Source organism: Ascaphus truei, chromosome 2, assembly GCF_040206685.1.
Source record: "Ascaphus truei isolate aAscTru1 chromosome 2, aAscTru1.hap1, whole genome shotgun sequence".
Taxonomy (NCBI): Eukaryota; Metazoa; Chordata; class Amphibia; order Anura; family Ascaphidae; genus Ascaphus; species Ascaphus truei.
In genome coordinates this window covers 113,342,058-113,357,362 of record NC_134484.1, presented here as the reverse complement: position 1 = coordinate 113,357,362, position 15,305 = coordinate 113,342,058, and the positions used below count along the sequence as shown (strand labels likewise).

At 38.1% G+C, this 15,305-nt stretch overlaps 1 protein-coding gene across 3 annotated transcripts in view; it reads left to right on the top strand.

Moving 5' to 3' along the window:
• Nucleotides 1–15,305, top strand: part of RP1 (RP1 axonemal microtubule associated) — a 452,067-nt gene that overhangs the window by 70,705 nt on the left and 366,057 nt on the right. For all 3 annotated transcript variants that reach the window (XM_075584311.1, XM_075584310.1, XM_075584309.1), the window contains one exon: nt 204–375. In XM_075584311.1, coding sequence (XP_075440426.1) covers nt 366–375 — 10 coding nt within the window. In that variant the 5' untranslated portion in view covers nt 204–365. The remainder of the gene's footprint in view (nt 1–203; nt 376–15,305) is intronic.

The following is a 15,305-nucleotide window of genomic DNA, read 5'->3' as shown; positions in this document are numbered from 1 at the left end:
GATTATGATTATGTTGTTAAAAACATTGCAAACTCTCCCCTACTGATGGGAATAGCACCGTTGGGTGTATGTTATAAGAATTTGACTCTCGTTGACTCTATGGTTTACTTCTATTGTTGATTTTTAAATGTATTTAAGTAAAGTAGATATGATTTACCATTTCCTCTGATAATTTTAATCTTATAAACGTTCTTCACTCTCAGATTCTTAGCATTCATGCTCTCCTGTTGGGTTCTGGATCAATAGTAGCAGCAGGGAGAGAACCTTTTAAACCTGCAAATTATGACTCCGAAAGGGAATTTCTACCTACTAAATTGCCTGGGATCTCCAATCGCGTGTTTCCTAAATCAAGATCAAAAGCAGAAATGGAAAGCCGTAAGTATAATTCAATTAACTAATATGTGCACAAATGTGTAATTGTTTGATAACGTGCAGTTTTCTATACATTGACAATTCAAATGTATAGATCACAGACAACCCATTCTGGACATGTCGGTATAAACTAATACCATGGCACCTTTGCATATTGGTTGTCATCACAGCAAAGATTTCAGTTACTCTGAACTTACAATAGTTTTGAATGGAAAATATCAGTATCACTTAAAATAACAACAATGCTGGATTATCAGAACAGGGATGACATTATCAGAATGAAAAAAAAAAACTTCCTCATGAAACATTTGTTTAACGTAAATCGATTTGTACATTTTAATATAAAAACATTATAACTAATAGTGATTAAAGAAGCACATGTTTTTGTTTTTTTAGAATAACTGAGGAGTGAATACAAAGGGTCCATCACTATCATCAAGTGCTATTTAATTTGTTGTAGAACAGATTCTCTTCAAGATATTCTACTTACTATGTTTCTTATATTTCCTTTGAGTTTCTTGTACTAACACTCTATTTTGTCTCTTTACTTTGCTTTCACGACTGCTCCTTTGCTGCTGTCTTCTCATCTGGATAATCTGAATGCTCAAATAATCTTTTACTTTCCATCTATTTTTGCCATTTTCAATACATTTGTACATCAGACTTGAAAATTGATGAACCAATTTCCACAAGTCCCAGTGGTCACCCGCATTCGCTTTCATCAGATAAAATATGCAATAAAGGCAGTAGCCTTGTTGATTTCTCTTACATGCCAGAAAATGAAATAAGTCTAACAGAACACTGGCCACAGGCTGGTGAAGATTTACCAGTAATTTCCCCAGGGGACAACATCGAGAAATCAGTTCATCTTAACTCCGATGGTAGCATGACTGTTGAAATGAAAGTTCGCTTCAAGATCAAAGAAGAGGAGACCATTAATTGGTCAACCACAGTCAGCCGTTCTGATCTGCCTTATTACGAAAGTAAGCTATTAAGATCTACCGTAGACTCAGAACTTCAAGCAGTAGGTGCAAGTAACTCCTCTCTAAAAACAACTGGTAACGAGAATAAGAGACAGGAAGAAAACGCAAGAGAAAAAAAATCTGAATCTGGTGCAGAAGCAAAGTTTCACGAGACCCGGAGTGCTGCACTAAATATAAATACATGCAGAACATATTCCGCTAGTAAAGCCAAGACTCACTTCCATAGACCTCCTACTCCTGGCATCAGAAGAGTTCAAGAAAGAAAGCCATCTATTAATAGTCACAGAAGGGTAACACAGGGAAACATGCTGGAAAATGTAAGGCAGATTACCTACAGCAATGAAACGGAACATGAGAAAATCCAGTCGGCAAGTGATATTGTAACCTATTACAATAAACAGGTGTTGACAACGGCTGACAGTTCTGATCGCCAGTATAATAGGGCTAACAAAGCAAGAATTTCAATGGAGAGCAATGAAGGAAAGCATGTGTCAGCTAATTTATGCCAGGAGAGTTTTAAGTTATTAGAAACCACAAGCACTGACCAGTTACAAAGCGATGGAGCAGGGAAGACAGTAGTAAGAAAATCTGACATTACTACTAAGAGAAGGGATTTTGTACATCTCATAGGAACCACTCAGCAAAATAGACCACATTCAGCAGGTAAGCAGATTTTTCATCAGGACCCATTTCAATTTAAAGAAATTAAAAGATCAGTAAGTGCTTCAATTACATTTTCAGAGCCATCAAAATCACATAAAGAAGTATCCCATGCAATGTCCGATTTTGTGTGTACCAAAGAAGGTTCTTCGGGTGTAGTCTCGGGGGGAAATATAGTAACACGAATGGCAGTCTCACCATGCATGAAGACATCATGTGAAGCACAGACCCCAACTGCAGATTTTTCATCTCTTGCTTCTAGTAGTCAAATGCAATGTAGTAATGGCTTGGAAAATAATATCCACACATGTAGTGATACTCAGTCTACATATTCTGTAGGACAAAAGAAGAAGAAAAAAACAAAAAATGTGGATGATCAAGTAAAGCAGAGATCAAACCAACATGAGAAGATTCAAATGTCAATGGAAGGGGGAAATGTTCAGAATGGGGTCATAGAATGCAGTTTACTTAAAACAATACAAAAATCCATAACAAAAGATGAAGCTGATACAGTTATTGTTGCATCTTCAAAACTATCTGACACAACTACATGTGATGAAGAAATTCATACAACAAATAGCATTATGTCAGATGAGACTTTAATTCCTCCGGTTTCCACAAGTCCCCAACAATATGAATTAGGCACAGTAAAGAAAATAAAAGGTAATACTCAAATGGCAAAAGTAAAACCAAGATGGGTTAAAAAAATGAATGTGCCTGTTACTTCCCAAAGTCAAAACAATGAGGATGGAACCATTCAAAGTAAAAATTATACTGGACACAATTTCACTGCTGGGAAAGGAATTACAGACTATATTGGCAGCATCCTGACTAGTGCTGATCCTCTTTACATTAATGAACACATTGAGCATCTCCTGATGGAGCATACTCACCAACAAGAAGTAGGAGAGCCTGCTAAAACATCCAAAAAGTCTCACAAATCATCAAGAAAGGAAAAATCCCAAAAGAAAAAACCACAACCCGGCAAAATTGCTGAAAATAAAAAACCAAGTGGGTCAGAAAGTCTAGATATAGCAAAAGGAACTGATTCTCCAATTCCTCATCATTCACTTGAAAGTTATGTTCAAAGCTGGCTTCAAAACATATTCCCAAATGCAGCTTTGCCTGTGATACAACTACTCTCATCTACAAGAAAGGATGAAGAAGGGATACATTCCAACAATGGTCAAAGTCCCCATTCAGATAAGGAAGGGAGACAGGTGGATGAAATTGAGGCGCATGGAAATATAAACAGCAAACACACTCAAAGTTTAGAAGAAACAGATCAACTCAACCCCATTCCTACAGAAAGAAGTGTTGGAAAAGAGATGTTTAGTCAACAAGATGGACTTTTGGATGGAGAAGGTACATCTGTTTTGATGGAACAAACGAAACTTTTTGCAGAATTGTTTGTTCGTCAGATTGCTGGTTATGAGAAAAATGTATTTTGTGATGGAAACAAAACGGAAGAATTGCTCAAGTGGATTGTTACCAACCACATTGTAAACATGCCTGAAAGAAAGCCTAGCACTGATGTTGCTGTTCAAGTTGAAGCTGAACCAGTTACTAATGATGTAGCAGAATACTTAAAAAATGATTGTACGACAAACATGTTGCTTCAACAGCAAACATCTTCTCCCATGCTCATTCAAAAACCTAAAGGTAGGTATTTAGAAAAGTCATTTAGTGTTCCAGGGTTGTCTTCTGAAGCAACCACTTCATCTTCTCAGCTTCTTCTTGCCTGGGTAATTGTGTTACAATTAAAACAAGGCATGAAACATATGCCAGACGATATGTCCCAATCTTCTTCTACTGGTTCTCTAATATTTACATTGTTGCAATCACTGAAAAAAATTGCTATTACCGAGAGAGCAGAAGACTTGAAAGCAGCTGTGGTGTATTTGCAAGAGTCCGTAATAAGGCATGATCTACATATGCAGAACCCCACATATTTATGTGAGGGACTATCTACACAGGAATTTGCAATTGTTCCACCCTTACTTAAGAGCTACATCGGAATATCAAGCAACCATAATGATAATGTGAGCACTGAAGGAACAGATGATATACAGAACGCAATTGAATTACATGAAAAGACGGATATATTGCAAAATGAAAAAGAAGATAATGTTCTGAGTGATGACATGGATGACTTAAGGTTTTGTGGAACAATGTCAGCTAGACAACTTTCTAGTGAAGATTCTAAAAATAATATCTGTCCTGCAACTGATGATAAGTTACAACATTACAATGATAGCATTCTAGAGTTACAGGAGTCCACAAATTATACTACCACTAATTTGTTCAAAACTGTAGAGCAATGTTATGTTGAAGAAACAAAATCAGCGGTTATTAATTCAATTAGTAATGATGATCATCAAGATAGACAGGTATCAGAAGAGATTCCTATGAATTTATCACGAACATGTTCAGTTTCACCCATGTCAAATGTTGCCTTCAAGAATGATCCCAGCATGGATGCAAGCAGTGGTTCCACAAAGAAGACAACAAAAGTCAAAATGATAGTACAAGAAATGGAGCAAAGAAAATACTCTCAACCCAGTTCTGAATATCGAAAGTGTTTGCAAAGCCCAATTTCTTCTGATTGGTCAGACTACAGACCAGACAGTGATGAAAGCTTGGTTAGTGATACACTGAGAGCATCTAGTGAAATAATGACAGAGAGTGGGGAGGAACAAGTGCAAGAGAAGCCTTCTCAAACAGGTTATGTTAAACGAGCTATTGAGAGGCTTTATGGTAAAGCAGAAGCTAAACTGAAACCTTCCAGAAGCCCCATTTCTGCACCACAGTGCAAATTAGTTCAAAAAGAGCCTGAAGAATCACATTTGACTGTAATGAAGGAAAATATAGATTTCAGTCATGCGCATCAATGGTGGTCAAAAGAAAACATATTAAGGTCTCTATCTAGTTCAAGTAACAGTCATAGGAACAGAAAGCAAGACCATTTCACAAGTAGCTTAAAAAGCACATCGTTGCCACTGCTGGAGCCTTCTCATGGGATTAGTTGCCAAGAACCAGAATCCTCTCCAAATTATGGATTAGAAATACACCTTAGAAATAAAGATGGTCATAGTAAAACAGAGCTGGAAACCAACAGTGGTGTTCTCATAGATAAAGGTCGGTGGCTGCTGAAGGAAAATCATTTGGTGAGAAGATCTCCTCCAGAAACCACTGGAATGTATGGTCATTTAGATACAACTTCTGTAGACACCTTTCTTGACAATACAAGTGATGAGGTTCCTTACCCACAGTTTCTTGAGACAAGAAATCAGCAACTGCCGCTAGCTGAAGTGTCTTCATCAGAAATTGAAGATATGATTAAGCCTCATCACTATGGATGCCATTACTTCAACATGCCTCATGGGAGTGATTCAGAACCATTTTATGACAAGACATTCAACATTAAAACAAAAATCAGACCCAAAAGTTCAGCAGCTCTTACTAAAAGTAAAAAACATGACTCTCTGTCACAGGAGTCATGTACCACACCTGCACAGCAGAGTGCTGAGATCACTGGAAGCCTTCCATCTTTTACCACTGTAGATTTGCATTTTTCTGATAACAAAGTACATCCCTTGGTTCAGCCTATAGATGGAAAAGTTAGTGAAGATCAACCTTCGAATTCCCGGGGTACAACCAGAGGACAAGTAAGAGAACAGGATTCATTGGATAAACTTCATACTATTTGCGGTCAGCACTGTCCAATCTTAACTGCAATAATAAACCCCATAAATGAGGAAAGCAGAGGATTTGCTTATCGCAGGTCCTCTGACATAGAGAATCTAATGGTATTACATTCTTTGGCTGAAAATAAAATGCATTTTCCTTTGTTAGATTGGGATTCATTAACAGATGAAAATAACAACACAAAGATAAGCTATACGTCTACTAAGATTGCAAGCACTATTATTCATGACCTTGATGCTAAAATATCTTTATGTTTTGGCTACAAAGGACTACTTGGGGAAACTAGTTCTAAAAAAAGAAGAAAAGAGATAAAAGGCAGTGAATGTTTACTGAACATTACCATTGGGATTTTAAATACACCGAATTGCACAATCCATGCAAATAATTTATTCCAAGACATTACATATGCAACTAATGATGAAAACAACAACATACTGTATCACCATATTGAAACGCTCTAAAAAGGACAAGCCATAGATTTATAAACATAGATACATTTTCAACGGGAAACAATAGCAGCACTATTGCAATACGGGTGTCGTGTAGTTACATGTTGTCCATAGAAGGACTACCAAAATAAATTTTGTTGACAAAAATATTTGGATGTCAAAAAAATGACTTAATGTATTTCACAAAATCAGTTTTGTCAACAAAATGTGTTACTACAGGTCACAAAATCAATTCTGTCGACAAAATTACTGAAGTCATTTGACAGAATAAATTCTTTCCACAAAATGTCTTAGAACAGGACACAAAATCAACTTGGATGACAATATGCCTTAAGACATAAGGGGTTCCATTGGTAACGTTACCTTTTGTCCACAGAATGTGACAAACATAATTTTGCCGACCAGAAAAGATTTTATAACATGCCATTAAGTCATTTTGTTGACAGAATTCATTTTATGACCTGTCTTAAGACATTTTTGTTGACAAAACAGATATTGTAAAAGGCCTTAACTATTTTTGGCCACAACACTTCTATTTGTCAGTCCTTCTGGGTACAAAATGTAATGTTACAAATGACACCCCATACATTGCTTCTGTCGAATGTTAGAATTCATGGTATGAAAAGAAGTAACTCAGATATAGGGACAAAAAAAAAATATTGAACAGAAGAATCAAGTTAGCTGTAATTGAAATAATCTGTTTTGCAGACACTACACTTTTTTTTTTTTTTACAGTTTTAGTAGACTAGTAACATTTTGTATTAACACGTAATCTGCAGTTTTCTTGATTCCATGAATATAGTTCATTAGGTTAAAAGGTACAATCTGTTCCAACATATATATTTACTTATTGTTCTGTGCCTACACTATTTGAATTTAAATAGCTTAAAGCAAAGTTTTTTTTCAACATTTTAGGTACATGGGATCTCCACACATATGATTGCTTTGGGTTAAAATTCTGGGCACGCAGTGGATCCAGAATTTTAATAGCTGAACTTTTTCCAAACTTAGATACTCTTAGGATAATGAAAAATAGCCGCTGATCAGGAATGGTGAGTTATTCAGTAATGTCAAAGAATCCACGTTGACTACTGGTGAAGACGTTTCTGACCGCCATTTTACCATTCAGTGTGGGCTGGCATTTTATGATCTTAAATATTTCAAGAAACTGGAGTCTTACCAGTATATAACACACGTGGCTCGATACCATTAGATATGGAAAATACTGCTTTTTTTTAAATAAACATAGCTGAAGCTTTCAAAGCAGTTACAGTATAGTGCTGTGCAGTTCACTCCATGTAAAAGCAAGGAAGTTACAGTCATTAACACTTATAATTACTAAAACAACTGCATTTTTATAGTGCTGGAGATAGACGAGTTGTTGCATTACAGTGCACCGCAGCAGAGAACCTACACTTTTATAATGTGGTGAAAAAAGTATTATTTTTAAATACGTATTACTTAATGATTTAACTCTGCTGAAACTCTTTTCATGGTGCATACATTTTACCAAGCCAAATGTGACATACTGTATTTTCTTTTCTTTATTGTTTGTAATTATTATGATTTGGATTGTTAACTTTACGTGTGTATTATGAGATATCTTTATGTGTTTAAATAAATGCATTGTGTAAACCCATCAAGATAATACACTGTATGAGACCTTAATTTGTCTCTGTATATTTCATTTTATTTGGTGCTGTCTTGCCACTTAAACTCAATTAGAATGAGTACAGGGTACCTATTTATGCAGATACATATTCGCATATGGGTAATAAACTATTTGATAATGTATATTGAGCTATTTTATTTTAACCATTGCTAGTAACATTTGAGAAATATATACATATTTATAATCTTCAGCCCCTGTCAATCCACTGCTGGACAAAACCCTGCCCAATTACTATAAATCAAACAAAAGTAGATGGGAGAATGAAATCATCATTTTTTTTTGGTGCAAGACGGATCTTGACAAAGTCTTGCAATCACTGTACCTGGAAGATCATTGGTGAGGCCTTCATTCATCAGTGGATCTATAAGGACTGAAGGCTATGAAGACTAATTAAGCCACGCGCAGTGACGAAACGTGTAGGGCTGAGGTCACTGACGCCGTCACGGGGTCTGCACAGAGGAGGAATCACAAACAACCCCAGATGAGGATCTTTACATTTTTCACCGTTCCTTTGCTACACTTGCAATCACTGACAAGTGATTTGCATACAGCTCAAGTGACACAGCTTCAAGAACAGAATGGTATACACACCTCATCCAGCTCTATAAGACCTTACAACATGAAACCTCTAATTATTCATTCTCTACCATTCACTACATTGGTCTATTGACTTTGTGCATATATACAGGATATAAATACACCCTCTAGACTTTGATTGGGCTATTGCATCTTCCTAGACCAGTGACAGACTTTCATATCTTTCTGCCTCAGAGTGCTACATTCATCATCGTGGTCATCTATTCATATTGTTTTTAGTGTTTTTGCTGATGTCCCCCAAAATGTGTTTTGGGGATTTTTAATAAATATTATCCTTTGTTAATACTGGAGATGACCTAGGCGCAGAGATAAGGGAACACAAGGTGAGAGATATATTACAACAGGTAGAATAGTTCAGATGTTTCTCCACTATACAGTGGAACTGGATCTATAGTCTCCTATATGCTGATTGTGTTATGCCGCAGGATCAGCAGGAAAAGGACTTCCAATTAACCCCAACAGCGTTGGAACTGGATCTTGCAAATAGGGTAATGAAACCCAAAGTGTCCTTATTGTAATTGATATTAATGGAACAGGATATAGGTAGATTAAATCTGTCCATAAACTAAGGGGTAATAATCATCACCTATTTATTAAAAATATACCTTAATCATAAGGTATAGCACATAAAAAATTGAAAAATAGCATAAAAATAAAAGATTTTTATGAGTCAAGTCTTTTACACTTAACTCTCGGATCTTAGGGAATCAGATCAGCATTAGTCCTGTATAACTATATAGCTGTATCACAGTCTGTGTCGAACTTTTATCCCTCTGCCTGGTACCTGTGTCTCCAGAGTAGAACGTCTCAAAAATCAGAGGAGTGCAGGTATCGATATGTAAAGAAATAAAGAGCACAAAATAGTGCAAATAATGTTTGGATCAAATGATGTGATGTGAATTATCAGGTAAATGGAGACTCACGTGGTATCAAATTAAATCAGGCATGTTAGAGATCAGTGGCAAATGCTTGACTCTGTAGTGATAGATGATAAATGAACAACCCCACAGCTGGATGACTGATATCATGTTAACAGCACACACGTCACCTCGTCAGTCAGGGTACTAAGGAAAGAATGAGGCTTCCATAGCGTAACACAATAATAACACTTTATACACGCAATAAAATTAACACTTACAGTGTCATAGATCAAAATAGGCACATAAAACAAGCGATATCACCAGCTCCAATTTCCTTCGTCTTGGACCTCACATTCCGGACCGCAGGGGTCGCCTGGCTCAGCAGACACACCAATGTCACGACCGGAGCGGGGATCCTCTGTATCTTTAGTCTGTGCTGTGCAAGATATTGGCATCCAGTGGTCTGCACCACATCTACAGTGAGCACGCCAAAGAAACAGTTCGTATCGCGGGGAAATAGCCGGTAGACTTCCGGGCGGTAGCTGATGACGTCACAGGCAGCGACTCTACTCGTTTCACTAAACAGTGTAGCTTCGTCTGGAGTCATGGTGACGCTATGCTAGCCTCTTACTAAATACCCCATACAGCATAATCTGATTGGCCAAGGAGATTAATCAGACTAGGTAAACACCCATAGTCTGCCAAACATAAGGAAGGGGGCGGGAAGGGGCGGGAGAGCAGGAGGGGATATGTGTAAGGCTACAAAAACTGCACAAAATATTTTATAAGGGGCTTGGACAGAGTGACCGCAGAGAGTGTACATGGAAGAATGCAGGAAAGAAATATATTAGTTACATTAATAATATATATTTTACAAAAACGGAATAATATCTATTTCAGCATTTAAACCACCCAGCTTTGGGGTTGTTCATCTATCATCTATCACTACAGAGTCAAGCATTTGCCACTGATCTCTGACATGCCTGATTTAATTTGATACCACGTGAGTCTCCATTCACCTGATAATTCACATCACATCATTTGATCCAAACATTATTTGCACTATTTTGTGCTCTTTATTTCATTACATATCGATACCTGCGCTCCTCTGATTTTCGAGACGTTCTACAACTGAAGTGGAATCTGCAAACCATCCACTTAAGTGTTTTGAGCTGCATTATTTATTCACGTTTCACTTGAATTTATCCTGCACTGTATTATTCACAGATATATTGATTATTTGTCATTGCGCAACCCTACTTTGCACTTTGTTGCATATTCTGTCACTCTCCAGAGTATAACTCTGACTCAGTTCTGATATCCACAGTGCTGGCTCTTCTTTCTCCGATCCGGTATGTCGCTGGGTGTTGGGATTGAGTAGCGTGCTGCCTTCCTACTTGGTACACAACCGGCTTCTCCCCTCTCTCTCACCACTTCTGCGTCTCGTCACGGGTCATGTGGGACAGCCACCTCACCTCTCGTGCGATCCTACATCGGCCAGACTGCACAGATTTATGTCCAGGGTTTTTCCAAGGTTTTTCTCTAGTAGCACTGCTTCTGATTACCAACAGGCAACAGCGATGAGAATCCCAACTGATCATCTCCTACTGAAACAAGCTCACCCTACGCGTTTCAACTTGCGTCTTCATCAGGTGTATAATTAGTTACCTCACCCTACCTCCTTAAGTAGTCACCTCCTCCACACTTATTGGTTGAATAATAAAAAAAAGTGTAATTGCTGGTGTCAGAGTTCATTTCAAAATCTACAGGATATAATAGCAGAGTACACTAATGTATACAATCACAGACCCAATCTAGATTAGTCTGGCGAGAAAAATGGCAAAATAAATACCTCGAGACTCTAAAAATGTGCAGAAATAAAAGGAATACTCCAAATTAGAGAAGAAGGAGACCTCAAATGCCTTCAGCATACAGACTGTCAAATATAATATACAGTATCTTCTCTCCAAACTATTCTCCCCCCCTCACCCTCAAAATAAACCATATAAACTATAAGAATAATACATATACACAGAGAATATGATAATGCTCTCTAAAATGAAAGTGTTGTTTTTTCGGATTATATATTTGTTATGATTCACATTCTGATGTCCCTGTTCAGTCTTTGATTGACTGGGAATTTATTTTATTCTGTGTTTTATTTAGTTTCCATGTCCTAAAACTAATTGTCAAATAGTCTTCTTTATCCCTTCTGAATTTTTTCTGTTTTAATAGAATGGCATCTTTCTCAATATTATCTGTCTGTAATTTTACTTTCTTTTCAATCTCTTTGTATTCTTCTTTCTCTCGAAAATTCTAAAATTTTTCCTGTATACCTCCAATATCTTCTTCTAACACAACCAGACTTTTCTTTCTATGGGTGACTAGTAACTTCATTAAATCTACCGATGCCTGATCTAATATCCTGTTCCAATCTTCCAAAAAGAAAACATTATCAAGATTTAGGGTAGGGTCCTTAAATATCCAAAGCCCCCCAGGGATCCTATTGCACGCCAAATACTATCCTAATGCAAATAGATCCAGCAGATTTTGGTTTCTTTGATCAATAGTTTCTCTAGATTTATAAACTGTGTTTTTTAAATCTTCCTCTTCCATGGTAACGCTCTCTAATACTGTGTCATCTGGGAATATACTCTCAAGATTCAGACCTCTCTTTGTTCACATATAAAAAAATAGAATTGTGTTTATAAGGCGCAGTGGCCATTTTAACAGATTAAATTCTGTTTAATTGCTAGTATATAGTGTAGTGGAAAATGTGCAAGAGAAAAGACATTAAGCGCTACAAAGAACTAATATCAATATTAATAAAAAAAACACCACAGTAAGATTATCCACTTCGATAATAATCAAATAAGAAAAAATAAACAACCTGGAGGATGTGCTACCAGAGTGAATACTATCCCTATTTCAATGCTGCCAATTAGGTACTCGACACCACAGATGCTGAGAAGGAATGGATGCTGGAGATGACTTAGGCACAGCGATAAGGGAAGAAAAATTATCCTTGTGTAGCCATGCTGTAAAATGGTCTGCAGTTTCCTCTCCTGCTGGCAGTACACCTGGTAAGTTACAGGGTTGCCAGCAGAAATCATAGAGGTTTGCCCTCACACCCTGGTGAGGTGTCATATACATGGAGGGGAGTGGCTGCAGACTCTGAGTCCATTGTTAGTGACCTCAGGGCTGTGCCAGTTCCTGAAGTATATAAGGCACAGCACTGTCAAAAGTTAGTTGTTGGGAAAAAGGAATAAGTCTGGGTTGAGACTTGTGATTGAAGGGTCCATTAGTGCCGTAACTGGTGGCCCGTTTCTACATTAAGTAGCATCAAGCTGACAAGGCCATACTGTGCCCAGGGACCTGGCACAGGGGTGATCTCCCTGAGGGGAGAGGGGATCCCACTCCATTGGGAGGGTGTACCTTTCTAAAGGATATCACAGCAAGATGTGTGGCTAAACTGATCACTGCAAGGGGCAGCTGGCCCATACCACAAGCAACAATAAAGACAACCTTGATTAAAGACATCTTCATGTGCGAGTCTGAACTTACTCCACAGAGGATGGCACCAAGGAGGAGCTCCTCATCAGAACCATCCCCTTGCGGACGCAGAGATCCTGATGAGGTGGAGGCGCTGCACTGGATATAGGTAGGACTCATGCACACTACCTCAGCTGCCTGTCTGGCTTGGCAATCCCCACACAACATCATGCAGGAGACTCAGGAGTCCTGTTGCCAACAAGTGCACCACCAGACACGACCATGTAATGGGGACTGGTTAGACCACAGGGGCCAATGTGAGATTGGGTGGGTCAGGCTAGGCCAGAAAATCTGTTACACTTGGTTAATATACATCATGCATTATCTGTAATGAGCGCTTCTCTCTTTCTATATACACTTTTCTATTTTCTGATTGGTCCCCGTATGAAGCAGCCCCACAGCATATTCTGTATCTACACACCTCCTATTCCTTCCCCAAACCCTCTCCACTATCTGACTTTGGTCGGATATATCTAGCACATATACACCGTTAAGTTATTAACCTTTTTCACATTTATCATTCACTATTTTGTGATTGTACACACTACACACACAAATTATTTGTTTTTATTATATAGTATTTCACTTTTCACATCTCTTTTGGCGCTATCATTTTTTCATTGTATATATTTAAACATGTATACACACACATATAATATACAGCATGTTGTAAATTATTAACATGGTGAAGGGGGCACTAAACCCCCATTGATCTTTGGGCACAGAGAGAACCTACACTCATGTTTACTGATATTTATATATGTTATATATGTGATTAATGTATTCCAGGAAACACAGAATAACTTCTCCATTGCCCAAATATTGCAGCAGGTTTTATGTGAGTTCTGACTCATCGGTATCAGAACAGTGGTAATAATGATTAGGAAATCATTATAAATGGGGCAGCAATATTAACTACAAGGAAATAAGGTTATATTTACTAAGTTCCTCGCCACGTAACAAGGCTATTCGACAGACTCTGCAAATAGCTTTACCACTGTAATTAAGAAGCTGTTGAATAAGTTGGACTACGTCTTGTGCCCAATGTCCCGTTCATTTTCCAGGACAACATTTGTCAGTAGCAATGAAATAGCTAAGCATTACCCAACCACCTACAACAACAAAATGAATTAAACTATTTCATTACTCGTTCTTTTTGGGACAAAATGCACATCTATCATTATCTTTTATTTATAACAGACTGCACATTGTACTGTGCAGAGAGACAAAATACATGCCTAACACATACATCCAAATGCAGATGGAGCACGTCAGAGGAGCTTAACATGTAAGTATATAATTATAATAGGGGAATGCACACTCTGTCCCCAAACTAATCTACTTTAATAAAGACTTGAATAATTTCACTCAGGCATGTCGTAGGTTTATGATGACGATGACACTGACCCTCAATTTATTAGACTCGGAATTTACTATGAAACTCTTGAAATCAAAACTCATCCTCAGTTTCCTCACTGGGCAATTTCACGTCCTGCACTCCATAGGAACAGAGAACGTGATCTAAGGGGCAAAAAAAACCTCAGTTGGGCATGACAGAGTCATTACATCCCCGGGCCACCAGAGTGCCAGTCTTCATGAGACTTAGTGACTACGTTCTGGCGCACCCAAAGGGTTAAGCACTGTTGTGCTAACCAGACGTGCTAGGAAATAAGGAAGTTACAGGATTAAGGCACAAAAAGATAGGCAGAAAGGAGCAGGAAGAAATGGAGTATTACAACATTGAAAGCAAATGGGAAGAATTACTGTGGAAGGCAAATCGATGGCTGTGTTTTTGCTGTTCAATTTTTTATTCAATTGTAATTTTTTTCAGTAGAGATAGAGAAAATAATAAAAGAGTACAGAAACAATAACATGGGGAGGGCTGGATAGATGCAAAATAAATACATTACATTACAAATGACAGTTCAAAGCAGTCAGCCTGACGAAGCCGCTAACAGTGCAGACTGGGCGAAACGCGTTGAGTGGAGAAATTTTGGCAATACAGATGATCCTTACTCCAAACCGCCAGCAGTGTGACGTCAGCAGTGCACCCAAGCAGTCTGTGAGTGCACAGACACGCCGAGACGGAGGGTGCAGATACTCTACATAGAGAACTCCCCAGCTGATTGAAAACACCGGCAGAGAGCACAAGAGACGGGGGATCCCCTACAGTTGATGTTGGTGACTCCACACATTGCGGGAGGCGGTGAGAGACCCTGTGATCTGTTCTGTGGTTCACTTGATAAGTGATACATGCCCGTTTTAATTGGCACTATTGTAAGTGCGCTTTGTATATTTTACTATAAAGAATTCCTTTTATTTAATTGATCTGTGCAATGTAGTCCCTTCTTATCTTTTTTGCATCGGTTGGAGCACATACCTATCTCTGTGACATCGGAGGGGACGCACTCATCATTTATTCGTGGGATTTTATCCCTCAACGCCTTGTGAA